The sequence below is a fragment of the Haliotis rufescens genome, unplaced genomic scaffold (genome assembly GCF_023055435.1).
Source record: "Haliotis rufescens isolate VD_foot unplaced genomic scaffold, xgHalRufe1.0.p SCAF_3, whole genome shotgun sequence".
Lineage (NCBI taxonomy): Eukaryota > Metazoa > Mollusca > Gastropoda > Lepetellida > Haliotidae > Haliotis > Haliotis rufescens.
The window spans coordinates 29,481,113-29,509,056 of NW_025964001.1; the positions used below are offsets into that span (position 1 = coordinate 29,481,113).

Genomic DNA, 27,944 nt, shown 5'->3' on the forward strand with positions numbered 1-27,944 from the left:
ATCGCCTGTGTTAATTTGGGGAGCAGTACCTCCGAGTATTGTACCTGTGGAGGGTTGAGAGGAAGAGGGGGTGAGAGGAAGAGGGGGTGAGAGGAAGAGGGGGTGCTGAAGGTACCAACACTGCAGCCTTTCTTTTGAATGTTTGTGACGAATGGGTCGTCTAAGATGTCCCAATTTCTCCAAAATGTTAGAACAAACCCCTCCCGAACCCCCCAAAAATCCACCGCCTGCCCGCACTATATTTTCAGAAGCCATCACCTAAGAACCAATTCTTTAATTTGTTTAAGCCTAACACAAAAAACTGTAGACAATTGATGACATCAAGCAGCGCAATAATGCAACACAAGTCCCGCCCACTCTATTGTAACTATTTTTTCAGTTTATTGAAATAAAAATCAAACAATAGTTGCAAAAATAATTGCTTGTTTAGCCAACCAAATGGCATGGAATCACTTAAAATGTATTTATTTGTTTTTCTATCCTAAATATACATTTACATGAGCAACACAAGGGTACCTGTTCCCAATTTCATATCTCACAATAATCAGAGTTGTCTCCCTTACTCCTTAACAATGTTTACAGGTTTCCAAACAATCCTCATGTTTGACTATTTCTTTCAAGATTAGAAAATGACTGATAGGCCAGCAGCCTCTGTTGGCCGACTGTTTCGCAAACTAATATTGAACATTTCCCAAATTACATCATTGTGTATTGTGACGTGTTTGTAAACTTTGTGGTGCTGAATTCTAAAGGTAGGCCCACTTTTGTCTCTCAACTGAACTCAAAAGAAAGCAATCTTCATCAATTAATATCAAAAAAAACATGACACTGTTCACATGGTGCAGTTGAATCACCTGATATTTTAAGGCCAGACTTTTGAGGGTGGATTACAGATCTTGATAGTCAAATTTTGGTTGGTAGGTTGAAAAAAATAAAAAATAAATGCATTGAATCTTTTGTTGGATCGGTAAGGTGAAAAAAATATAATGCCGATTTATGGTCTGACACAATTCCGTTTTAGTCACATAAAACTTTCAAGAGATTTTCACTGTCGGCAGTATGAAAAACGCCTTGTCGATCTTATTTTTTAGCTGCATTTTCTATTTTTAAGGCCGGTGGATTTGTAAACCAAGCCAAAGATGGCTAGCCTAATGTTGTGCACACCGCAGTGTGCTGATAGGCATGTCATTTCAGTGAGTCAACTTAACCAGCTACTTGTTGGTCTAGACAATTTCAGCTAAGATCAGCTAGTCATCTTAATTCTAGTCCATATGATTATGATAAAACTAATCTAAAAAAATAAATCTGTATCTAAAAAATCACATGACAATTACATAACAATCACATTTCTGACAACACAATGACCTCTAATCTTGCATCTTCCCAAAGCAAGAGAGTTACCTGATTATAAAAGTCCAGTTTCCACCCTTGCCGAACTAGGCTGGAATTATGGAGTTATATTTTGGCTGAACTAACGAGTCTATGCATAGTCCAATCAAAATTGCATAACAAAATCGACATCCTGTTCATAAACTGTGGTGCAGATTTCTGTCAATTGTCACCTGTGTTAGATACTTTCCAAATCTTTTCATGTTTTGAAACAAGGTGCTCCAGTGATTTGATGCACTTCACGAAGTAAGACCTGTTTTATCACAATATAGATTTTGATTGTCGACCAGATTGTCTAGATTTTGTATGAAGCAAATGCAAATGACATAAGAGCCAAAATGTGATTCGTTAAAGGAAGTGCCATAACTCGTCACTGGTCGTAATAGCTACAAAGTACAATCGAGCCCAGAAATTCCAGCCCAGCTCAGCAAGGTGAGGTGTGGTGAAATGGGGTTTAATGTCGCGTCCAAGATTATTGCACTTTTATGGCGACGTGCATGCTCGTATGTGTGTGTGTATGCGTTGTTGCTTGTACTAGTCTAATGATCTAATGCTGAGTTTATAGTGCTAGCCCACTGAGATACCAAGGCGCAGTTTAACATGTATACCCCATTCAGACACAGTATACTGACTCCGAGCCGACCAGTCCATGTTTTAGCCCCTTTATGCCGAGCGCCAGACAGGGTAAAAACAAGTACCATCTTTTAAGGTCTTTTGGTATGACGCACCCAGGGATCGAACCCCTGACCTTGCACTCTCCGGGCGGAGGCTCTACCACAAGGCCACGGAGGCGGTCTTAGTTCGGCAAGGGTGGAAACTGGACTTTAATAGTCAGTTGACTCTCTTGCCTCAGGAAGATGCTAATCTTGAAACATGTTACCAAAGTGTTTCTCATCGGTTTCTTACCTTTGGCAAATTGGGGATAAATTTGCTGTCCCCAAATGACTTGTAGTTGCCCATGTTGCAGTAGAAGCCAGCTGCATACATCAGCACAGCCTAGAGGGAAGCAATATGCACATGTAGCCAGTTTTGGAAATAAAATTAATTGCCAAGCTGCAGGCCCTGACGATGCTGACTTAACTTTTCAGGCCTTCATTTAAATATGTTCAAAAACTGCAGCTTCTTGTGACAGTCAGTGGGTGAGTGAATGTGTTTTTGAGTTTACGCCGCTTTTAGCAATATTCCAGCAATATCACGGCGGGGGACACCAGAAATGGGCTTTACCCCATGTACCCATGTCGGGAATAAAATGCTTTTACTTGTGACAAGTAAACTGACAGGTATATTGAATACTGGCCATAAGGACCTATACAAATTTGAACTGACAGGCCCAACATGAGATCCACTTGCCATGGGCCAACGGGCAGGTGCTTGTTTTGAACACAGTATGTAGTTTTGAAAGCCTCATTCCACCAAAACCCATATGAACATGATCTTACTTGTTCCCATACTAGTGTTCAATGTGAACAATCTTATTCAGCATGTTCAAAACCAAATTTACACACACCCTCCCCTTCAAAACATTAACAACTTTATATATATTTTCTGGTCTCAACAATAATGTACCTTAAACCTCAAATTCATGTACTAGTATATATCCTTCTATAGTTCCAAGAGAGTTTTGAATTTTCTATGCCCCTTTTTTCATTTGATCAAACAGATAATCATATCAATTTTGCTGTATCTTAATGTTATCCAAACACTAATGTTAGCAAGAGGGGTGAATGAGGCCCACCTGAAACTCCTCCTTGGTGAGGCCATTCTGTGTGGCCACCGTCTCCAGGTCAGATATCGACTGTGCCCGGAACACTCGCTGCAGCAGGACGAAGATTCCTGGGGATTCCGGAGATGTCTGTAATATTGGGAGAAACATGGGACACAACACAACCTGACATGTTAGTCTGCTGGGACACAACCTGATACTTAAGTCTGCTGGGACACAACCTGACACTTTAGTCTGCTGGGACACAACCTGACACTTTAGTTCATGGTACACCACCTGACACTAAAGTCTGCTGGGACACAACCTGACACTTTAGTCTGCTGGGACACAACCTGACACTTTAGTCTGCTGGGACACAACCTGACACTTTAGTCTGCTGGGACACAACACAACCTGACACTTTAGTCTGCTGGGACACAACCTGACACTTTAGTCTGCTGGGACACAACCTGACGCTTTAGTCTGCTGGGACACAACACAACCTGACACTTTAGTCTGCTGGGACACAACCTGACACTTTTGTCTGCTGGGACACAACCTGACACTTTAGTCTGCTGGGACACAACCTGATGCTTTAGTCTGCTGGGACACAACACAACCTGACACTTTAGTCTGCTGGGACACAACCTGACGCTTTAGTCTGCTGGGACACAACACAACCTGACACTTTAGTCTGCTGGGACACAACACAACCTGACACTTTAGTCTGCTGGGACACAACCTGACACTTTTGTCTGCTGGGACACAACACAACCTGACACTTTTCGTCTGCTTGGACACAACCTGAAACTTGAAACACTTTATTTCTGGCCTACCTGCAGGAGGACAATGAGGCCGCCGCTGAAGGAGGCTTGTGAGATGTAGTGGGAGTAGCACTGCTCTTTGTCCGTCAGGCTGTTGAAGGCAACCTCACAGTCCAGCAGGCAGATGCCAGTCTCATTGGACAGCGTGTACTGGGACAGGTCTGTCATTCTGCGGGAGTACTGGTAACAAAAAACACACGGGGTAAGGATTTTGTCATGTGGAATACAAATCAGTTTAGAAAACCTATCATGTCTATGGTCATTGGCCCCTAAAATAATAACCCTCCATTTCCGAGTGAATGACCAGCAAATTCTACTGGTGACCAACACTAACCCAGAACCCAAAGGGTACAGTCAGTAAGAGGTGAGGTGAAATAGGGTTTAATATCGCTTTCAAGATTATTGTACTTATATAGTTATGTGCTCACATATGTATGCATGGCTGAATGTTATGTAACATCTTTTGGTCTGCTGCTGCCAGGAGATCTCAGGCATTTTACTGAATTACTCATGCTTGTTAATTGGGTTAACGAGTTAAACAAGCACTGATTACGTGTGATAGCACTCGTGGTCCAAGGGTAGAGCATCGGCTAATTAGCCGACGCTCTACAACTGGACCACGCATTAATTAGCCAAGCCGTTGAGCCGGCGAAGCGTGTTCGAACCCCCCACAGCGCTAAATGGATCAGTAAAGTGAACTACTCCCACCTACTGTAATACCTCACCTACCATGACAGCTGTATTGCAACAGTAGTTAATACAAGTAAAAATAAGTTAAGTGTTATCAATCCTGTTTCGTCCTAAATCACAGTTGTCGAAATATTCAATCATCTAAGCGGGATAACCAACCAATATTGTCTCCATTTTCTGCAACGTCCGTAAGTCAAAGATTAAATCTTAGGAGTGCATCTGACTGTCGACACGCAGGAACATGTATGCGAAACAGCAACCGAAAGTAGACAGTGGTTTTCCAAATGAGTATCGTTTTTCTTCGAATACGTATCTTGTGCTATATTGGTAAGCTTCGACAAGTAGGCCTATGTATATTGTTTGTTATTCGCCCAATTCTGGATTAATGAATCAAATTCTCTCGATAAAGCATTCGAAGAGATGGGGCTATATCAATAGAGATGCATGTTATTTTGTGCTCGTAAGTAAGGAAAAGCATAAAGCGAACACTCACATGTTCACGACCTCACACTTGCACCGGAAAAGGAAGTGAACAAACAGGGGAGACAATTCAGTTACTTACCAAAGTCTTGAAAGGCAGTTTTTTCGCCCGCAGAAAATGGATAAATTTGTCACAACTTCATTTATTGTACTTTGTCATTCGTCAAACAATGGAAAATTTATGTATGAGTGATGCGATGGAACGATGAAACAATGCGATGGGGCGTTGCGAAAAAACTTTTGTAATGAACTTTTTGCAACCTTTAAAGGACCCCATGCACAATGAATGTTTGTGATGAGACGACAGAAGAAAGACAAAAAAAACATACCGCTGTTATGTAGCTGGAATATTAATAATTGCCACCAATATAATAATAAACCACCAGTCTGGTCTTGGATTCTGCCACGGTTCTAAAATTAAAATGTTAGAAATGTCCGAAAAACCCCTGAACATGCGTGTTGTCAAATGTGTAGGTGATTTACAAGGTCTGAAGGTACCCTTTGAAAAAGAATATGGGGTCCACTGACGTAGCAGTGCTCGGCACCATTTTCGTGCATATTTATTCATCGTAAACAACAGTAAGAGCGGGGATACACAATGTATATCACTAACAATTAAATAGCATTACTTTCTTCCCATATTTCATATTTTTTGTTTCTTTTTTTTCTTTGTTTAGGTCCTAATTCTTTATTTTATGTGGGTAAGGTGTGGATGGGGGAGCACCGTTGGTGCTCGGTGGCAAGATTTGAACGGGTGCTGGACCAATTGTTTTGTTGCAATGCTCGGTAGCGGAAGCCCATTCAAGCCCTGATGTTTCCTTGGATGGATACATATATAACTCTTCTGTTGTACAGGACAGAGCGGGTTGTTTGGTTGCGGGATGTCCTCAGATCTTTAGGCCTAGCTGTAGCGAGAACTATAAGATCTGATTTTAATGAGATTGATGACAATGCAGGATGATGCATCAACTGGTTTAGACTCTCATCAGAAAATGTTGTTGGTGCATTTGCATTCATGTAATTTCGGGTTGAAACGGTTATGGCGAGGTAGCAAAGATTCGAGGTTTCGTGATACGTGCGATACTGTCGCGCGTGTAACGGTGGCGGAGTTGTCTCCCTTATAAATATGTCTGCTTCCATGGCATGAACCGGCATGCTTGTTGTCACTACATTTAAAAACAATTTGTAAAATAATAACAATTGTCATTGTGTGTGAAAAGGTGAAAAGGTTTACGTATTTCCATAAGGGGCAAAGCACTAAGTAAGTTACTCGGTAGTCAATAGATCTAGCCTACTTCAAAATTTCGACGGATGACACTATGGCTATTTGCTCAGTCTCAGCCAAGCCTAGTACATCGAAGATAGTAATTTATATGAGCAGGTAACGTATAAAGGAATCTAGTAACGAAAGTTGCAAGGGATAAAATGGTACATTATCAGTAATCATTAAAGAAATGGTATCCCCCAAAGCTTCCAATGATCTTTGATAAATCCAAGGTGATAGAAGTCATAAACAGCTGGTAAACATAAATATTTTTATTATGTTTTCGAATGGGTGTCTTTTATTTTTGCACCATGCAAAGTCTTTCCATTTTACCAGACTGCAAGAAAACCCCACATGATAAAGCAAGAGCAGTTAAAGTTCAACAACATCCCAACTGTGAAAGTATTGAAATACAGATTGCTTTTTATTTTGAGGATTAAAAATTTGCACATTCTGGACAATAATCACTGGTTTATCATGTGTTCAACCCTAACTGGCATCAGTGGTTATTTGGGCCAGTTCAAGTGGTGCCATCGAAATGACAAGAGTTGGAGTATTGTTGCCCTTTAACATGGATTTTAGGGTCATTTTAAGTTGAACTTTAACTATTATGTACCGAGATAAGTCCAACAACTGTCATAATATCCACAGTGTTTAAGTTTATCAGTAAACTGATCAAACAACCTTGTGTGCCATTTAATTGGGGCAAACGTTATGAGGGTAAGGAGCTTGGGATTTTTCTAGCATTGATATTATTTTAGGATTGCACAACCAGGTTATGAGTGCAGGTACATAAAAGTGCAGAATCCAGATATAGGATTACCCCGGCCATTTGAGTTTACAGACTATGGGTACATACAAGAGATGACTAACAGGAACGGGTGGTCAGGCTTGCTGACTTGGTTGATGCATGTCACCGTGTCCCAATTTCGTGGATAGATGCTCATGAAGTCAATCATTTGATTGTCAGGTCCAGACTCGATTATTTACAGACCGCTGTTGTATAGCTGGAATATTGCTTAGTGCAGCGTTTAACAAGCAAACAAACAAACAAGACATAGAAGTACAACCTGTGCCAAGAACAAATCCATGAGCACTGATATGAGATATTGTACTTTCAGATGCAGTGTATGAAGTTAATAGACAGATGATTCCACAGTGTCTGTAGCAAACAATGCCACTAGCAGATATCATTGTCTCGCTGAAGGACAACCCATACTTTGGAGCTGGGTTTGGTCTCTTCGGCCTTGGTGCAGCAGCAGCAGTGGCCAGGAAGTCTCTCCAAGGCGGAATGATTATGTTTCGAAGACACTGTATGATAACACTTGAGGTGTCAAGTAGAGACAAAAGCTACTTTTGGCTACTGCAGTGGATCTCCACCCACGGTACACGTACACAACACCTCAGTGTTCAAACGACCTTCAACCAGACAGAAACTGGCAAGGTGAGCACCCAGTTTGACTTTGTACCAAGTCCAGGCAGCCATTTTTTCCGTTACGGCAACAACTGGATCAGAGTTGAAAGAAATCGAGAAAAGCAGATGTTAGATCTGCAAACTGGTGTTCCCTTTGAGACTGTCACGTTGACGTCTGTGGGCAGGAACAGAGAAATGTTCTTTGATATCTTGGACCAGGCCAGGAAGCTAGCACTGCAGAAACAGGAGGGGAAGACCGTGATGTATACTGCCATGGGGGCAGAGTGGAGACAATTCGGCTACCCACGGAGGAAGAGGCCCATGTCTTCTGTTGTGCTGGATAGAGGGATATCTGAGAAGATATTGGATGACATTAGAGAGTTTACTGAAAAACCTGAGTGGTATATCGAGAGAGGTATTCCATATCGGCGCGGGTATCTGTTGCATGGTCCCCCAGGTTGTGGGAAGAGCAGCTACATTGTGGCTTTAGCAGGTAGGTGGTCATCCTCAGTTATGCAGGGAACTTTCTACTTTATTCACTGCATCATCTCCTCACTCTATGGTGATGAACACTGGTTTTGTTTCTTAGTTGATTAAAACCACTCTCAGCAATATTCCAGCTAAATGGCAGCAGTCTGTAAATAATAGAGTCTGGACCAGACAATGGTTAGCATCATCAGCATCAATCCATGCAATTGAGTGAGTGAGTTGGGTTTAACGCCGCTTTTAACAGTATTCCAGTTACATCACGGTATGTCAGTTTAATGTGGGAGTAAAGCCCGAATTGATGCAGCTCTCACACATTTATCACTTCGGTGAAACCCTCCAAGAAACAATCGGGGCAAACCGGGATTCGAACCCACAATCATAGGTTTCTTGCGTGCCCAAGGGATGCAACTCTGCACAGCGAATTGTGGCGCCGTAGATGACTGATCAGGTTGAGATATAGATCAGTTTTGTTTTATATCTAAACTGTGATATTTACCTGACTGTTTTACTGTCCTTTGTTGACAAGAATTTGATTATGATCATCTTGTTCTCATTGCGATATAGCAGTTATATTGCCGATGTGATGTAAAATTATAACTTACTCACTCATTTTTGGGCGAGCCATTGATGTATTTAATTGAGTCAGAAGACTTATATTTATAAATGAACATTTATGCTAGAAAAGATGTTTACCGGAGTACTAAACCAGTTGGGAGAAAAGACTTTAGCGTTGTGTCATTCCGGTCTTATGCCTAATTTTAACCTCAGTACAGTGTCTCTGTGTGTTATAGTGTTGTACGTACTCGTCTTACAGGTGCACTGGACTATAGTATATGTGTGCTGAATCTGTCGGAGCGGGGGCTGTCAGACGACCGCCTTAATCACCTGCTCACAGTCGCCCCGGAGCAGAGTATCATCCTCCTGGAAGATGTAGATGCTGCCTTCCTCAGCCGTGACCTGGCCAAGGAAAGTAGGTCACCTACGACTAAACTAGTGAGGGATGGGGACAGGGGCGTTATTAACCACTGCAGGTTTAACTCACCGATTGAAAGTCATGTGTGCTTATGCCTTGGCATGATTGTCTTCGTCCATTGTAACCATCCACGCATAGACCACTTTGCCAATGAAAATGAAACTTCACATGCTTGTCCCTGCCAATGATAAAATATTTTTTTAAATATCTCCTCTGACAAAGTTTGCTGAACTTTGGCATGTATCATGTGTATGTTCCTCTCATGATGATGTCATATTTTCTTCAAATCACTAACATATCTTGTTAGTTTTTAGTACTCAGTATTTATGCATACTGCTCACTGCTGCATCAATAAACTCACTCACTCACTCACTCACTCACTCACTCACTCACTCACTCACTCCCCTACCCACCACCCCACACCCATTTTAATTGTCCTTATATAGAGACAACTGTCAAATCTGCAGAGTGCCTTCGATGCAAATGTTTACTTCCAGAACTTAGCAGTTGGATGAGACCATTGAAGAACTCATCCGATACATTGTTGATGATTTTCAATACTGTCTAACTGTACAGTGATGTTGTAAGGATGATTCTAAAGTATCAGAACTACCTCCCTTAGATCCCGCTGCCTTCCAGGGTATGGGGCGTCTCACCTTCAGCGGTCTCCTCAACGCTCTTGACGGTGTGGCATCGGCAGAGGCTCGCATCATCTTCATGACAACCAACTACATTGACCGGTAACTGTCTGTCATTGCTTATGCTATCAACGACTGGTTTATCTCACATATTTCATATTTATTTACCATGTCTACAAGTATTTTGATTGTCTGGTCCAGACTCGATTATTTCCATCCTGCCGTCATATAGCTGGAATATTGTGGAAGAGTGAGTCATTAACAAATAAACAGGGGCGAGAATCTTCCGCAGATCCGCGAATTGTAGTGACCACAAATTTGTTAAAATCTCATGACTACGCTCCATTGCAAAGAGACCCGTAAAGACCCAGGGCAGAATAGGTCTTCAGCAACCCATGCTTGCCGTAAAAGGCGACTATTCTTGTTGTAAAAGGCAACTAACAAGATCGGGTGGTCAGGCTTGGTGACTTGGTTGATGCATGTCATCGATCCCAATTGCGTGGATCGATGCTCATGATATTAATCACTGGATTGTCGGGCCCAGACTCGATTATTTACAGACCGCCGTCATATAGCTGGAATTTTGCTGAGTGCGGCGTTAAACAACAAACCAAACCAACCAACCATTGCAAAGATGTTTCAGCTGAAAAGGAAAATATCCATTCTCATCCCTGAATATACAAACAATATGCTTTGTCATGTACAGTGCTCAATAACACCCTGTCGTTGTAGACTTGACCCAGCTCTCATCCGCCCGGGTCGTGTGGACCTGAAGGAGAGGATTGACTATGCCAGTGAGCACCAGCTTCAGAAGATGTTCAGCAGGTTCTACCCGTACCAGCCAGAGTCGGCAGCCCAGGAGTTCGCCCAGCGGGTGTTGGCGGACGGTCGACCAGTCAGTGTGGCCCAAATACAGGGCTACTTCATGATGCACAAGGCAGAACCGGAGCGGATTCTAGGCCAGACGGAGGAAATATGGACTATATGATTAGCATGTATATTACAATGGGAAATGATATAAAATCTTACTCAACCACACAAGTAGTATCTGGCGTACTATATTGGGAGGCAAGAATCAGGATTTGTGTGCACAAAGAAATCAACAATGAGTACATGGGCATTTGTTGAAAACAAATCATTAATCAGTCCAGTAAGGTCTTTATGGTGATGATGGTGTGCGATTGTGATGATGATGATGATGATGATGATGATGATGAAGAATTCAACAGACCCTGCAAAACATGAGTGACCCAGACCTAGTGGCAAGGAGATGGATGTGTGTTAGTCTGTGTGCAAGTGTACACACAAGACGTGTGTTTGAAAATATACATCCTGGAAAATGTTAAACATAACATATATTCCAAATTTCCAAGTATCTTTTGGAAATATCTACACATGACATGGACTGCATTTTAATGAATGGCATGTCATGACTATAGTAATATAAAAAGAATCGGATGTGTCAGTAACTCATTTTGAGTTATTTATCATAGGGTGCAAAGATGCAGAGGAAACAGTTGTAAGGGAGGTCTAATAACGGAACACTTTCAAAACGTTATTACATACCGTACTCGACATAATAAATGCCCTGCTATAATAAGCGCCCACGGCGGCGATTTTTGCCAATAAATTGGCTAGTAAACAATCCCAATTAGCACCCCTTCCGATTGATCAATGTACACAAGACTTATTTATTCGTGTATAATACGCACTTGTGTGTTATATGCACACTTAATTAAGGGAAAATTAATTCTGGAAAAATATATCTATCATATATATATAAACATTTCAGGCTGTCAGCATAAACCACAAAATTTACGATCTTTCAACTATTACGAACATGGTAATCAGTTACTGTTTATGTCTGTCAATATGAGTACCGGTATGTCACTTTGTAAACACAATCAAAGGTGTTTCATCAGAAAATAAACACATGATACAAGATTTTTTACTGTTCACAGGAATAATCACATATATCATTCTATTTAAATACACTTGACGTGAGAATCAGTTTTGTATGGAAAGATGACAATATCCACATCAAAAGTGGATTAGTTAGAGAGATAGTGGTGCTTAATTGTTTTCCTGGTGTCTATGTGATTGTACAACACGACTGTTATTGAAGTAAACTCGAATGAAAACAGTGGCTGCCTTCATGTGGTTGTGTTTTGTTTGTATAGTTTGTAGCTCTGTGAAACATCCCTGCTTTGGGGCTTTGTCTGAATTTGAAGGTTGGTTTTCTCATGTCTTATTTGCTTTATAGCTAAATTTGACCGCCTCAGTGGTCTAATGGTAGAGCGTCCGACCGGAGAGCGGAAGGTCCAGGGTTCGATCCCCAGCCGCGTCATACCAAAAGATGTTAAAACATGGTACTTGTTGTTACCCTGTCTGGCGCTCGGCATTAAGGGGCTTAAACAAGGACTGGTTGGCTCGGAGTCAGTATACTGTGTCTGAGTGGGGTATTCATGTTAAACTGCGGCATGGTATCTCAGTGTGCCAGCACTATAAATCGGCATCAGTCCGGACCAGTACAAGCAGCCACACACAAACACATACACGTGCATGCACGTCGCTATATAAGTGCAATAATCTTGTTAAACCCCATTTCACCTCACCTATAGCTAAATTTGACCGAATTATCATTAATCCATCCACATGTTATCAGAAATGAGCGGGCCACTGTAACTTGATAATGACCTCATATTGCTTGACGATGGGCTATTATCACACCCGTTGTTCGGTGATGTCATATTGATAAAAGGGTAACGCTGTTTTTCAAGACATTATCCTTTGCAGAAGCCTGAGGTCTTCCATTAACCATTGAAAAGACCAAGGGCTTCTGAAAATATTATAGCTAAAATGGATAGAATTTGTTATCAAATAAAAATAAACAACACTATCGGCTTTGAAACATTAACTGCAATCAACACACAACGAATGTCACCGACTCACTTTTACAAATTTGGAAATGTCATAGAACAAACCAGATGGCGTCACTATTCAATATGACGTCACCCTAACAACATGGTGATAAGCAATCTTCAAGCAATATGAGGTCATTATCTCGTTACAGTGGCCCGCTCATTTCTGATAACACGTGGGCGGTTTAATAACTATCCATTTTAGCTATAATGTTCAATAGTGACGTCATCTGGTTTGTTCTATGATGTTTTAATATTTGTAAAAGTGGGTCAGTGACATTCGTTGTGTCCGGGCTTCTGCAAATGATAATACTAGTATTAAAAGCTGATAAAGGAGTAGAAAGCTGACAAACAGAGCCCCAGGCACTAATTTCACCCAAACAATGAATGCGAAGAAGTCTGAAAACATTCATTTCAACAAAACTGAAAAGCATCATCTCCCACCCCACACCACGAATCAGGCTCACATTATGCAGAGAAACAGATCATGGTCAACCAAGGGGCAATCACCCTTGACACTGCAGTCAGTATCTGGAGCGGCCACATCTTTCACAGATGACATCAAGGAGGTCCCCTCATGCTGCTATTCAGATGACTAATTTTGGATCCTCTGCGATTCCTGGCGCTGTGCCTGGGTCAGTTCATTCAGGATTTGACCAGGGCCCACTTGCACAAAGCGATCTTAGCGCTAAGACTGTCGTAAGCCTATGTTAACGTATGGGAGTTACGACCATCTTAGCGCTAAGATCGCTTTGTGCAAGTGGGCCCAGGAGGGTCTCCAGCTCTTACTTGTTAGTCAAGGTAATCCCAAAGATGTTCAACTGGGTTCAGATTATTTATGAATTGGAGAGCGGAAGGACGGTGGTTCGATCGCGTCTGCTTAGTAACAAAAGATTATGCTACACTTAGCTCAACTTACTGAAGGGTCGCCTATGTAATATGGGACTGAAAACTGAGATAATGAGGACATACTGAATGTAATTGTATTGGCAAAAGGTAACCGGTGACTGAAACAGTTCAGTGTGTAACCTACAGAATCCTGTTCACATAAACAGGACGTGTATAAAGAGCCAGTATCTGGTGCGTGCCCCCCCCCCCCCCTCCCCCCCCCCTCCTCCCCCCCCCCCCCCCCCCCCCCCCTGTCCCTCCCTCCCTTCCTTTGTGCACCTTGCCCTCATGCTCCTGACCAGGGTCATAGTCACAGCCTGAGGTATCGGCTTTCCAGTCCCAGAGCAGAGCTGCTTGTCCCAAGATCATGTGGAACAGGGTGACTCCTGTGAACACGGCACCCTAGCTCACCCCACGCATGTCCCATTGGGCTAAAGTCAGGAGAGCAAGCTGCCCACTCATGCTCCATCCTGCGTATTCCTTGTTGGTGAATAAAAGCGATGACCACGTTACCATGGTGAGGACGTGCGTTATCATCCTGCAGGATCGGGGCACCTCTGTAGTGACGCATGGTCCTCATGAATGGTGCCACAATTGGGGCCAGTGTCTTGTCTCTATAGCGTTGTGAACTAAGATTTCCAACAACGTGTTATCGTGTCCTTGCAGTAGTTCTAATGCCCGACAGACCATTGTGGAACCACCCCGTAATGAATTATGCACCACTACAGTAGCATCATGAATACGACGTCGTTCATTTTGCCCTCTGTAACTTGGCCTACGACCATCATGAAACGACAGATTAAATCTGCTTTCGTCAGTTAGCAGCAGTGATGACCACTGACATTGATACCAAGGTTGATCACGTCGGCACCATTGCAAGCGAGCACCCGCTTCTGGTGTTCTGGCTAATGCGGACATTATTGGTGTTAAGGTGTACGACACAGGTGGCCCAGTCGTCTAAGGCGCCGCGATTCGTTGTGAGAGTTGCGTCCCTTGAGCACGCTAGAAACCTATGATTGTGGTTAAACGTCCGAGACCTGCATCACTTCGGGCTTTCCTCCTCCAATTAAGCTGACACGCCGCGATATAACTGGTATGCCGTTAAAAGCGGCGTTTAACCCAACTCACTCACTCACTAAAGTGACTTATATCTAACATTACGTCAAAAATCGATAGGGCAAGAGTCACAAGCTACATATCCTGCCTCTGTGTTGTGACCATAGGACGACCTGGTCTTCAAGCATAGGCAGCTGTTCCAGTGGCCTTGTATCGCTGCCACAGCCCCAAATGAATGGCGTTAAAATGTGAAACCACCTGACGTTGACTATTGACAATTTGGAGCATCATCCCAATGGCTCTGCCTCGATTTTCCACACTAAAAAATCAACGCATTGCTACGCGAGTTTCTTGTCATCCACTACTTTTAATGGGGTTTAAAACCATGTGACCATACTCTGATTTGCACGTGCACCTCCTGATATCTGGTTGTGTTTGAGCGATACGATTTTGTGACCATGAACACAATGCTTACATTTGTGAAATGTTAGTCAGTGTTTACCTGCTCCTGCATTAATTACCATGGTTCAAATATTGTTTTCATGAATACAACCACACATATTCACATTAATGTTGTATTTAAGAGTTATTACTTTTAGATTTGAATAGGAGACCTTCAGTTGTATCGTCCCTTACTATATGGGTGACCCATCAATAGTTGTGTTGAGTATATAAGTTGTAGTAGTATCAGGAGTCGTACATGGGGTCTTATGCATCCCGCGTTAGGTTTTATACCACGAGCCGGAGGCGACATGTTTTAATTTTTCATTGCCAAAAAAAGAATTAAAACAAATTAAAAATCATAGAAGAGAGATGTTAGACTGAGCTGAGGTTAACTTGTGCTGTGTCACGTGACTTTCATTGAACGTACGGCCTTTTGCAGGGTATGAGCAGGGTATGAGGGACTGATTCTACCGCGCAGAAATCCACGTGCAGGCTTTTTTCTTCGTGGCGGGGTAGAAGGGATTTATTCTTCCGCTGTCAAATGTATATCCTTCCAATGCGGGATACATCGTGTTTTGTCAAGATCACGTGAACAAATCAGATCTCATCATTCTTACATGGAGGTATGATAATAGTATTTGTTGTTTCCCTGCCTGGCGTTCAACGTTAAGGTTATAAACTGGTTATAAAGGACAGGTTGACTTGGAGTCAGTGTGTCTCATTGTGCTAACACTATAAAATTGGCTTTAAATCTTGACAAGTACAAACAGCCACACCCACGTGCATGCATGTCGCATTATAAGTGCAATAATCTGAACGCAGCGTTAAAGGCCGCCCCATACCCACCCTTGGCGAAACCCCAACCCAACCTATGCTGGTCGTATGAGGCTATTAAATGGATCGGGTGGTCAGGCTCGGTGGCTTGGTTGAGTGCGTGTCATCGTACCCCGTCAGCGTGGATCGTTGCTCACAATGTCAATCACTGGATTGTCGGATCCTGACTCGATTATACAGCTGAGATATTGATGAGTGCAGAGTTGAACAACAGGCAATAAATTAGTTGCACGGAAGTGGCAAGCTTGTCATACCATTATGAGTTGACTGTGACCTCCGCATTACTTTGGTCAGAACATTTCAAGAAGTCAAACTGTTTGGTTAACGTTTAAAGATCCAGTTTAATGGCTAAGGTCACCCAAAAGGTCATGTTCTGTCCCGTTAAAACAGTATTTCAGATATATTGAAAGTGGACAAGAGAAAACTGATACCTGTCTTCATTTGGATTCAGTCTCCAGTTGATCTAGTGTCATTCAATGAAAGCAAAAGAAAAGGCTGTAACAAAGTCACAACAACTGGGATATTATTTGGTCCATTAGCTTCTGCGTGGCCGCTTTATACTTACCGTATTCGACGTATTAAGCGCCCGGGGCGCTCTCAAAATTGGAAATAGTGGGCTCTTATTAGAATATAATTTTGGTGAGAACAAAAACAGAGTTGAAAAATTGTTCGTACAGAAGTTTATGCTGACAGCCTGAAATGGTACAAAAGAAAAGTATGTACGTATCATACACGGGAGATATATTTTCCAGAATTTAATTGCCCCTAATTAAGGGTGCATATAACACACGAGTGAGTATTATACACGAATCAATAAGTCTTGTGTACATTGATCAATCGGAAGGGGTGCCAATTGGGATTGTTCACTAGCAAATATATTAGCAAATATCGCCATGGGCGCTTATTAGAGCGGGGCGCTTATTACGTCGAATACGGTTTATATTTCATTACTGATGGAATTCCAGATATGACTTTACCTGCAGTGCATAGATGCCTTTCATTAATGAATTTGCAGAGCATCAATTCATCAAAACCGAGAATAGCTCGGTCTTTCAAAGGGCCCACAGAAAAAAGTTGAACTTTCAAGAATATACTGCAGTCATGTTTTATTCATAGCTTTTATCTGGCACCCACAAGCTCCTCAATGCACAGATTATGAGCTGGGTGTGGTCTTGAGTGGCATGCCTGTCTCCCCACACGTGGAAGCTTCCGCTACCTCAAGGTCAACCTTGTAGCACTTGGTCTTGGAGAACATGCACCTGGAAGACAGACAATGATTCCTATTGGAGGACATTGGCAGCGGGTTTATCTATGAATCTGTAAGTAATAGGGTTACAGTTCTCACCAGTGGTATATATCCGTTGGGATTACGGGTGTGAATATATGCCCCCAGCAACATATGTGTATCGTAAAAGAGGCGACCAAGGGATAGACCATTTGTTATTCTCGACAATTCTTGCAAAAATAATTATGCTTCAAACTTGGAAAAAAAATTATATTGTTGCAAGGTGTTTTTGCTCTTTTAAAAATCAGGTTCATAGTTTTAGATAAAATGATATCTGCTTTTGTATCTGTACACCATGTTATTGTCCTGTTGGTGATGTTGAAAATGCTTCCAGTTTCAGACTGAGATACGGGCTAGAAGGTTAACTATAACCAGCAAGTCAGTCAAGAGTATTTGCAAGATGCAGGTACGTCAGCAAGGGACCCTTACTGGCTGGTGTAGACCTTGCCGTCACTTCCACAGATGTCGGCTGTGACTGCAGTACCGCAGGTGATCTGGTGGAGGTTGTTACAGAACACATCCTTCATCACTGCAAACGCTGGGTCCACGCCGGTAGGATGAACAGGTGCAACGGCAGCAGTGGTCAACACGTCACCAGTAGCGGCCATCCCTGTAGGTCCAACTGTGGACAGGAGGCACTCTCCTTTGTTCAGCATGGACAGAGTAGGATGTCTGCATCTCACGTGGGCAAAGACACAGCTGAAATGAATATGATTCAGGGATGTTCCCTTTATGCCGTTATAGGGATTTGTCCTCTGTAGAAAGAATGTATTGTTTCATCACAAAAAGATGTCATGAGGACCTCAACATACATTCTGATCAGACCACATCGGCAAAATGGTAAGATTCCCGAATACCATCTAATTTTCAACTTATCAAAAATCACAAAAGCATTGAGTAACGGGTGCGATTTGAGGTGAGGTGAAATGGGGTTTAACGTCGCGTCCAAAATTATTGCACTTATATAGCGACGTGTATGTACGTGTTTGTGTGGCTGCTTGTATTAGTCCGAACTGATGCCGATATAAGTGCCAGCTCACTGAGATACCATGCCGCAGTTTAACATGAATACCCAACTCAGACACAGTATACTGACTCCGAGCCGATCAGTCCTTGTTTTAGCCCCTTAATGCCGAGCGCCAGACAGTGTAACAACAAGTACCATCTTTTAACGTCTTTTGGTATGACGCGCCGGGGATCGAACCCCGGACCTTCCGCTCTCCGGGCGGACGCTCTACCACTAGACCACGGAAGCGGTCGGGTGCGATTTGAAGATAAGTTACTGCAAAAAATATTAAATAAATGCAATGTATTAAGGATATTTGTACGTCCACCATTTTATATATTTTTTTATAATTATAGTTGAGTCCCACTACAACACTGCTGAGTCCTGACACCCTCTAATTAGACCCCGAATCCTGCGTTCCATAAGGGGGTTTGCAGCCTTCATACTCTTAGTAAGTGACAGGTCCTTTGTGTGTGTGTGTGAGTGAGTTTGGTTTTACGCTGTTTTTAGCAATATTCCAGCAATATCACGGCGGGAGACACCGGTAATGGGCTTCACATATTGTACCCATGAGGGAAACGAGTGAATGCTTTAACCACTAGGCTACCCCACCGCTCTCCCTGTGTATGAAACATTTCATCATCTGTACTTACAAGTTTTCGTACTGCACCATGTCTGTGCCACACAGTCTCTCGGAGTGTCCATGCACCACGTGTTTACTGCAGTCCACAGACAGGAGATGCTGACACAGCCGGTCGTCGTAGTGTTTCGTTATTTCGTGAAATTCATGGGCAAGAGGGTCGTGGTTAGACACTGCATCTACAAGAATAGCAGCAACTAGGTTAAAGTCAGGTGAGGTGAAATGGGTGTTTAACGTCTCGTGGGTGGGGGGGTGGGGGGGTGGGGGGGGGGGGGGGGGGGGGGCGTAAACAGCAACAACAAACACAAAGATCAACACGACCATGTTGCCTGTCAACTAATGCGTATGAATTACTGCTGTTTCAGTGCCAACTTTCCTCGTGAAGATCCGGGTTAGAAATGATCTTCAGCATCCTATGCTTGTCGTTAGAGGCGACTAACGGGATCGAGTCGCTGACTTTGTTGATGCATGTTATCGTATCCCAAATGCGTAGTGTAACATGGCTAGAGTGTGTTGTGGATAATGGTTGTGGCTGTGTTGCATTGTTTCTGTAGGGAGTCTGCAGACGCTCATTGCATTGTGTTTCGACAGTGATCATTCGTCAGGAAGTTACTATATGAGCTGAAATGGGGTTTAACGTCGCGACCAAGATTATTACACTTATATAGCGACGTGCATGTACGTGTGTGTGTTTGTGTGGCTGCTTGTACTAGTCCGGACTGATGCCGAATTATAGTGCTAGCTCACTGAGATACCATGCCGCAGTTTAACATGGATATTACAGTATACTGACTCCGAGCCGACCAGTCCTTGTTTTAGCCCCTTAATGCCGAGCGCCAGACAGGGTAACAACAAGTACAATCTTTTAACGTCTTTTGGTATGACGGGCGGACGCTCTACCACTAGACCACGGAGTCGGTCTACTATATTTAGATGCTAGTGTGGAGTGTAAACTTCCGGTCCGGTATTCCGCGGGCGGTGATAGTATGTCACCGAAGTTTCTGTAATGTTATATGTGGTGAGAGCACGGTTTAAATATATCCTGTAACTTATTAGGTTGTATATAAGGGGACATTAGCGTGTTCACGTATGTCTCAATCATGTCGCTCCACTCGCATTTTCATCACTCAAGACCAGCTTTCATGTGAGGATCGCTCATATCCCTGATAGTCCCTGCCTAGCCCATCACGAAAGCTTGACCACTGTCGCCGCTGGGTGAAAAAAAGTTCTTTTGGGTACAAATTTCTGGGTTATCTTATTGTTTCAATTCGGGAATCGACACGTAACAGTAGATCGATGCTCATGATACCTACTACTGGATTGTCTAGTCCACACTTGATTGTTTACAGGCCGTCGCCATACAGCTGGAATATTGCGGCGTTAAACATCAAACAAATAAACAAACGAAACCAAGTCACCGAGCCTCTCTCATACATTGAGCCGGTATATCTTTGTGGTGTGGCAAAAAACGTGCAAATACTTACCGGTTTCCCAAAACGTCACGTGTCATTATGAATATATATATATACTCTGCAAAAAAACAACACGCAAAAGTAGGTAAATCGTTGCCGACATCCATACAAACTTAAAACCAAAAATGAATTGGTCAGTCCTGAATGGATTGGGATTGATTTGTGTGGAAAGAATGAGGAACTGCTGAAAATTTAGAGAAAAGATTGGAAAATCCCAAAAGCACAACCACGTGAGAGCCTGGCGCCGAAACACACCAACGTGACATACAAGTGCATATTCACATGTTTGGTTTTCAGACGCATGCCATCACATCTTACAGCAAGTGAACCCCGAATATATGCCACGACTGACGGAAGCACAACGTAACAACACCATCGGCCGACTACAAACAGTAGAATCATCTTCAGCTGAAGCAAGTTTTTTTTCAACGAAGCACCAATCCCCATTACAAGACTGTGGAACCGTTATCAGACACACGGGACAACACAGGATCTTCCTAGATCCGGTCGACCAGGTATCATTACTAGAGCTCAAAACAAATTCGCTTACGTCGAAGAACGACCATGGCAGCCTCTAACGGTACAATACCAGGAATGCGTAGGATATCAGCCCAGACAGTGAGGAAGCGTTTACGCGCTGATGGTATTCGCGCTAGACGACAAGTTCGAGAGTCGGACCTGTATCGCCCGCTGCGACGTCAATGGTGTCAAGGTCAAAGAATATAGCCACAACTGCGATGGATACACGTTTAATGCGTCGCAATGCAGATGGTAGACGTTGTGTTTGAAGGCGTCGCGGGGAACGTTATGCACGAAACTGTATACAGGAAGTGGACAGATTTGGTGGTGGCAGTGTGATGATGTGGGCAGCCATCTCCTATTGTGGAGAATTAAACGGCACAACGTTACACGGATGAGATTCTTCGGTCACAGTTCCTTCCCATTATGCAAGCGAAAGTCATTTTCTAACAAGACAATGCTCGGCAAGACTGACCAAAGTTTTTTTCAATAATCACAATATCCAGGTGCTGCCATGGCCCTCCAGATCTCGAGCATTGAACCCAATCGAAACATGATGGGATGCACTGGATCAACGACTGCGAGCACTCAGCAACAACCACGGAACCTCTGACAGTTGGCACAAGCACTGCAGGCAGAGTGGGTGAACATTCCCCAAGCCACAATTCGGGATCTGATTGCTTCAATGGGCCAACGATGCCAGTCAGTGTTGGACTATAATTGTGGCCATACAAGATATTGAGAACAGACACCTTCATCTTGAAAATCAACTGTTTGATATCTGCCATATGGAACCTGGGTCAATGACAATGACGTGTTTCAATTTTGAACAATCGATTACCATCTGTTGATTATTTATATGATATATAAAATAAACATCTATATCACTTTTGCGTTTCGTTTTTTCAGAGTATATACACCAACGTCTGCACAATAAGTGCAAATAATATTGTATGATTTTGCCTTTTTTCGCAGTTATAACGACGACTTCCCTCACGTTGGAACGTTTGGTTCGCTGGGCTTTACTCTTTTCTCCCGAAGAAAAGAACCCGCACCAAGACCAACGCACGTACCGCTGACACTGAGGTCCAAGCACACCGAACATACCGAATATAGTTTTCTGTTGTTTTTTTAAAGGTTTGAATTCAGTTACCTCCACATCCGTAGGTCCCTTTCTTACACACATGCACAACAACGTCGACAAGAGTTCGCCCTCACCAAAGTAGTTTGTGAATACTTACACTGACAGAGAAGCAGAAAGACGACGGACGACAACATGATGGATGTTTGGTCGGGAAATGTATTCAAGGCTTATGTTCCACATGCGTTATCTAAGGTGTGACACGGCGAACACACCTGACGGGAGATTACGAAAGGTGCCACGTATTTCATGCAGCACAACATAGGTCTATATCACGACGGCCATATATGTAGAGCTGTCAAATCTATATATTGAATTAAAAAAAAAAAAATCGAAACATTACCTGGCTATGTGTGCCATTTCTTTGTTCATTTCAATGTTGAAAACACTATTTCTACAGGTGAGACCTGTGGAGAGTGTTGTGTTTGTTTGTGTCAACCTAGTCAACACTATTCCTATTAGGGGGGCACGGGTGGCCCAATCGTCTAGAGCGCCGCGATTTGCTGAGATGCGTCCCTTGGACACGCCAGAAACCTATGATTGTGGGTTCGAAGCCCGGTTCGCCCCGATTATGTTTCTAGGTTTGTCAGCACCATACCCGTGCTCGTAGGTTTCACCGAAGTAGTAAACGTCTGAGACCTGCATCACTTCAGGCTTTCCCCCCCACATTAAGCTGACACACCGCGATATAACTGGAATACTGTTAAAAGCGGCGTTAAACCCAACTCACTCACTCACTCACTATTTCTATTATGCGCTGAAGTCACCATGGGCTTTCGGGTGCTTATCATCAAGTGTGTCACACGATCATTTAAACATCAGGGATACTGTTTCAGAAAAGTTCTTTAAATTGTTGGACCATGTTAGAAATATAAATCACACATAGAATAGACCACGTGTATCTAACCTATAATTTGGTGCTTTTTATCATCAGTGTCGAATATGGAACCAGCGTGAACTGAATTGTGGCATAAGTACAGTAAAAAGTAAGGCCTTGTAATGGCACGACGGAGTAACCTTGGAGAATCGGACCTCGCTACAACACGGAATGTAGGGTCAGAATGAGGCAGTGCCCAGATGAACAGGTGTCATGCGGTCCTTCCACCAGTTGTCAACCAGATAACCATGACAATAATCAGTGAGTGACCCCTTGCTTGGTATCCCGAGTGAGAATAGGACTTCAGTAACATGTACTAGTCGCATGAGGCGGCCGAATGGATCAGGGGGTCAGGATTGGTGAGTTTAGTCAGAACATTCCAAGAAGTCAAAAATGTTTGGTTAACGCTTAAAGATCGAGTTTAATGGCCAAGATCACCCAAAAGGTCATGATCTTTCGAGTTAAAACAGTAGTTTAGATATATTGAAAGTGGACAAGAGAAAACTGATACCTGTCTTCATTTGGATTCAGTCTCCAGTTGATCTAGTATCCTTCAATGAAGGCGAAAGAAAAGGCTGTAACAAAGTCACTACAACTGGGATATTTACTGCCTGGCGCATTTGTTTCGTCCCATTAGCTTCTGTATCGCCGCGTTTGTACTCATATATTTCATTAATTGTTTAATTCTAGGTATAGCTTTACAGGGACTTAATTCACCAAAACCGAGAATAGCTCGGTCTTTCAAAGGGCCTACAGAAAAAAACCAGTTGAACTTTCAAAAACATACTGCAGTTATGTTTTATTCATAGCTTTTTATCTGGCACCCGTAAGCTCCTAAATGCACAGACTATGAGCTGGGTGTGGTCTTGACTGGCATGCCTGTGTCCCCACACGTGGAAGCTTCCGCTACCTCAAGGTCAACCTTGTAGCACTTGGTCTTGGAGAACATGCACCTGGAAGACAGACAATGATTACTATTGGAGGACATTGGCAGCGGGTTTATCTATGAATCAGTAAGTAATAGGATTACAGTTGAGTCCAGTGGTATAAACCCGTATATAAATTGTTCCCGAAGTATAACATGCTCATGTATGTAATAGCAGAACACATAATGTTAAATGTGAATTTAAAGTTTCTCGATACACACTGTTGGTTTTCATAGAAAGCTTAAAAGGCTGTAATTTTATGGACCCTTACTGGCTGGTGTAAATCTTGCCGTCATTTCCACAGATGTCGGCTGTGACCGCAGTACCACAGGTGATCTGGTGGAGGTTATTACAGAACACATCCTTCATCACTGCAAACGCTGGGTCCACACCGGTAGGATGAACAGGTGCAACGGCAGCAGTGGTCAACACGTCACCAGTAGTCAACAAGTCACCAGTAGTCAACACGTCACTGGTAGTCAACGCGTCACCAGTAGCGGCCATCCCTGTAGGTCCAACTGTGGACAGGAGGCACTCTCCTTTATTCAGCATGGACAGTGTATGATTCGTGCATCTCGCGTGGGCAAAGACACAGCTGAAATGAATATGATCAAGTGATGTTCCATTTATGCTGTTATGGGATTTGTCCTCTGTAGAAAGAAAATTTATTGTTTCATCACAAAAAGATGTCATCAGGACTACATTGGCAACATGGTAAGGATCTCAATATACATTATGATCAGGCCGCATTGGCAACATGACAAGGACCTCAGTGTACATTCTGATCAGACTGCTTTGGCAACATGGTAAGGGATCCGTGAAGATCCGGGGTTGAATAGGTCTTCAGCAACCCATTCGTGTTTAAAAAAAGACTATGTCTGTCGTAAGAGGCGACAAACGGGATAGGGTGGTCAGGCTCGCTGACTTGGTTGATCGTAACGTATCCCACTTGCGTGGATCAATGCTCATGATGTCAATCACTGGATTTCGATTATTTACAGACCGCAGTCATATAGTTTGAATATTGCTGAGTGCGGCGTTAAACAACATACCAAACTAAATCAAACATGGTAAGGATCTCGACATCCGTTCTGATCAGACTACATTGGCAACAACATGGTAAGGATCTCAACATACATTCTGAACAGACTACATTGGCAACAACATGGTAAGGATCTCAACATACATTCTGAACAGACTACATTGGCAACAACATGGTAAGGATCTCAAAATACATTCTGATCAGATCACATTGGCAACAGCATGGTAAGGATCTCAACATACATTCTGATCAGACTACATTGGCAACAACATGGTAAGGATCCCAAAATACATTCTCATTAGACTACATTGGCAACAACATGGTAAGGATCTCAACATACATTCTGATCAGACTACATTGGCAACAACATGGTAAGGATCTCAACATACATTCTGATCAGACTACATTGGCAACAACATGGTAAGGACCTCAACATACATTCTGATCAGACTACACTGGCAACAACATGGTAAGGATCTCAACATACATTCTCATTAGACTACATTGGCAACAGCATGGTAAGGATCTCAAAATACATTCTGATCAGACTACATTGGCAACAACATGGTAAGGATCTCAAGATACATTCTGATCAGACTACATTGGCAACAACATGGTAAGGATCTCAAAATACATTCTCATTAGTCTACATTGGCAACAACATGGTAAGGATCTCAACATACATTCTGATCAGACTACACTGGCAACAACATGGTAAGGATCTCAACATACATTCTCATTAGACTACATTGGCAACAACATGGTAAGGATCTCAAAATACATTCTCATTAGTCTACATTGGCAACAACATGGTAAGGATCTCGACATCCGTTCTGATCAGACTACATGGGCAACAACATGGTAAGGACCTCAACATACATTCTGATCAGACCACATTGGCAACAACATGGTAAGGACCTCAACATACATTCTGATCAGACCACATTGGCAACAACATGGTAAGGACCTCAGCATGCATTCTGATCAGACCACATTGGCAACATGGTAAGGATCTCGGCATACATTCTGATCAGACTACATTGGCAACAACATGGTAAGGACCTCAGCATGCATTCTGATCAGACTACATTGGCAACAACATGGTAAGGACCTCAGCATGCATTCTGATCAGACCACATTGGCAACATGGTAAGGATCTCAACATACATTCTGATCAGACCACATTGGCAACAACATGGTAAGGACCTCAGCATGCATTCTGATCAGACCACATTGGCAACATGGTAAGGATCTCAACATACATTCTGATCAGACTACATTAGCAACAACGTGGTAAGGATCTCAACATACATTCTGATCAGACTACATTAGCAACAACGTGGTAAGGACCTCAACACCTCTTGGCTACCCCACCGCTCCCCCTGTGTATGAAACATTTCATCATCTGTACTTACAAGTTTTCGTACTGCACCATGTCTGTGCCACACAGTCTCTCCGAGTGTCCATGCACCACGTGTTGACTGCAGTCCACAGACAGGAGATGCTGACACAGCCGGTCGTCGTAGTGCTTCGTTATTTCGTGAAATTCATGGGCAAGAGGATCGTGGTTAGACACTGCATCTACAAGAATAGCCGCAACTAGGTTAAAGTGAGGTGAGGTGAAATTGGTGTTTAACGTCCCGTTCAAGATTATTGTACTTACACAGAGTTATATGGCAGTGTATTTTATTGTTTAACAATGATTGTAACTGTGTTACATTTTTTCTGTTGAGATTCGATAGACGCTCATTTCATTGTGTTTGGACAGTGATTAGTCGTCAGGAATGTAGTACTACTTCATGTAAGCTGCAGTCATCAGGAATTTACTATATTTAGATGCAAGTGTGGTGTGTAAACTTCCGGTCCGGTATACCGCGGAAACAGAAACATGTGGAATTTTCTAGTAACGCTAGACTGGTGAAGGCATTGTGTAGGAATTTCCAGTAGCTAGCTAAGATGTAGATATAGTTTGACAAGAACGTGTTTAGGCATCTTTCACACGTTTCATCATATCAAGACCAGCTTTCCTTTGTGGATCAATCATCACCCCTGAATCTCTGCCTAGGCCCGTCTCGGAAGCTTGGCCGCTGTCGCCGCTGAATGAATATATAATATTATCACTGACTTTTGCTATCACCACGGTAATGTAGTTGATAGTGACCACTGCCATCATATTTTTTATTGTCATTGACAATTGTACTACCACTCTATTGTATGTGCGCAGTATGGAACACAATGATATGTGCCAATTTTGAACAATCGATTACCATCTGTACTTTATATGATATATAAAATATACATCTAAAATCACTTTTCCGTTTCTTTTTTCTTGCAGAGTGTTGATACCAACATCTGCACAATGAGTACAAATCATATTGTATGTTTTGCCTTTTCTCGCAGTTTCAAATAACATCCCTCAAGTTAGAGCGTTCAGGTTTTTTTAAAGAACCCGCACCAAGACCAACGCACTTACCACTGACACTGAGGTCCGAGTACAACGATGAATATAATTTTCTGTTTTTATTTAAGGTTTAAATTCACTTACCTCCACACCCGTAGGTCCCTTTCTTACACACATGCACAAGAACTTCGAAAACAGTTCGCCCTCACCAAAGTAGTTTGTGAATACTTACACTGACAGAGAAGCAGAAAGACGACGGACGACAACATGATGGATGTTTGGTAGGGAAATGTAGTCCAGGCTTATGTTCTACATACCTTATCTAAGGTGTGACACGGCGAACACACCTGACGGGAGATTACGATCTAAAAAGTTGCCACGTATTTCATTCAACACAACACGGGTCCGTATCATTACGGTCATACCGAATATGGAGCTGACAAATCTCTTAATTCAAAGTTTGTTGTTTAACGCCGCACTCAGCAATATTCCAGCTATATGACGGCGGTCTGTAAATAATCGAGTCTGGACCAGACAATCCAGTGATTAATATCATGAGCATCGATCCACGCAATTGGGATCGATGACATGCATCAACCAAGTCAGCGAGCCTGACCACCCGATCCCGT

The 27,944-nt window shown here is 42.8% G+C and overlaps 4 protein-coding genes across 9 annotated transcripts in view; 1 reads left to right on the forward strand and 3 right to left on the reverse strand.

The window, feature by feature from the left end:
• Positions 1-5,136, reverse strand: part of LOC124145393 (dipeptidyl peptidase 3-like) — a 38,705-nt gene extending 33,569 nt beyond the window's left edge. Inside the window, exons 1-4 of one of the 2 annotated variants that reach the window (XM_046515149.2) lie at positions 5,099-5,136; positions 3,928-4,095; positions 3,125-3,241; positions 2,296-2,385 (exon numbers count right to left, since the gene is read on the reverse strand). In XM_046515149.2, coding sequence (XP_046371105.2) covers positions 2,296-2,385; positions 3,125-3,241; positions 3,928-4,083 — 363 coding nt within the window. In that variant the 5' untranslated portion in view covers positions 4,084-4,095; positions 5,099-5,136. Of the gene's footprint in view, positions 1-2,295; positions 2,386-3,124; positions 3,242-3,927; positions 4,096-4,764; positions 4,918-5,098 lie in introns of those variants that run through there. The other variant, XM_046515140.2, reaches the window with a different exon arrangement.
• Positions 5,137-5,548: 412 nt separating this feature from the next.
• LOC124145405 (mitochondrial chaperone BCS1-like) lies at positions 5,549-12,007 on the forward strand. Of its 5 annotated transcripts, none has more exons than XM_046515168.2 (5): positions 5,549-5,664; positions 7,471-8,256; positions 9,067-9,222; positions 9,848-9,965; positions 10,596-12,007. In XM_046515168.2, exons 2-5 carry the CDS (start codon positions 7,524-7,526, stop codon positions 10,849-10,851), a joined length of 1,263 nt encoding a protein of 420 aa, XP_046371124.2. In that variant the 5' UTR covers positions 5,549-5,664; positions 7,471-7,523; the 3' UTR covers positions 10,852-12,007. The 5 variants fall into 5 exon arrangements, with proteins under 5 accessions (XP_046371124.2, XP_046371115.2, XP_048258790.1 ...); XM_046515159.2 differs by lacking the exon at positions 5,549-5,664 and adding an exon at positions 5,675-6,466; XM_048402833.1 differs by lacking the exon at positions 5,549-5,664 and adding an exon at positions 5,675-6,346.
• Positions 12,008-17,095: 5,088 nt separating this feature from the next.
• LOC125371575 lies at positions 17,096-22,311 on the reverse strand. The gene is made up of 4 exons (XM_046515211.2): positions 22,170-22,311; positions 18,951-19,116; positions 17,721-17,990; positions 17,096-17,265 (listed from the first exon to the last, which is right to left on the reverse strand). The coding sequence occupies exons 1-4, from the start codon at positions 22,204-22,206 to the stop codon at positions 17,160-17,162; spliced, it is 579 nt and encodes a 192-aa protein (XP_046371167.2). The 5' UTR covers positions 22,207-22,311; the 3' UTR covers positions 17,096-17,159.
• A 1,419-nt stretch (positions 22,312-23,730) lies between these two features.
• LOC124145430 lies at positions 23,731-27,685 on the reverse strand. Its single transcript, XM_046515196.2, has 4 exons — positions 27,548-27,685; positions 26,330-26,495; positions 24,144-24,467; positions 23,731-23,899 (listed from the first exon to the last, which is right to left on the reverse strand). The coding sequence occupies exons 1-4, from the start codon at positions 27,582-27,584 to the stop codon at positions 23,794-23,796; spliced, it is 633 nt and encodes a 210-aa protein (XP_046371152.2). The 5' UTR covers positions 27,585-27,685; the 3' UTR covers positions 23,731-23,793.
• Between the last annotated feature and the right edge of the window lie 259 nt (positions 27,686-27,944).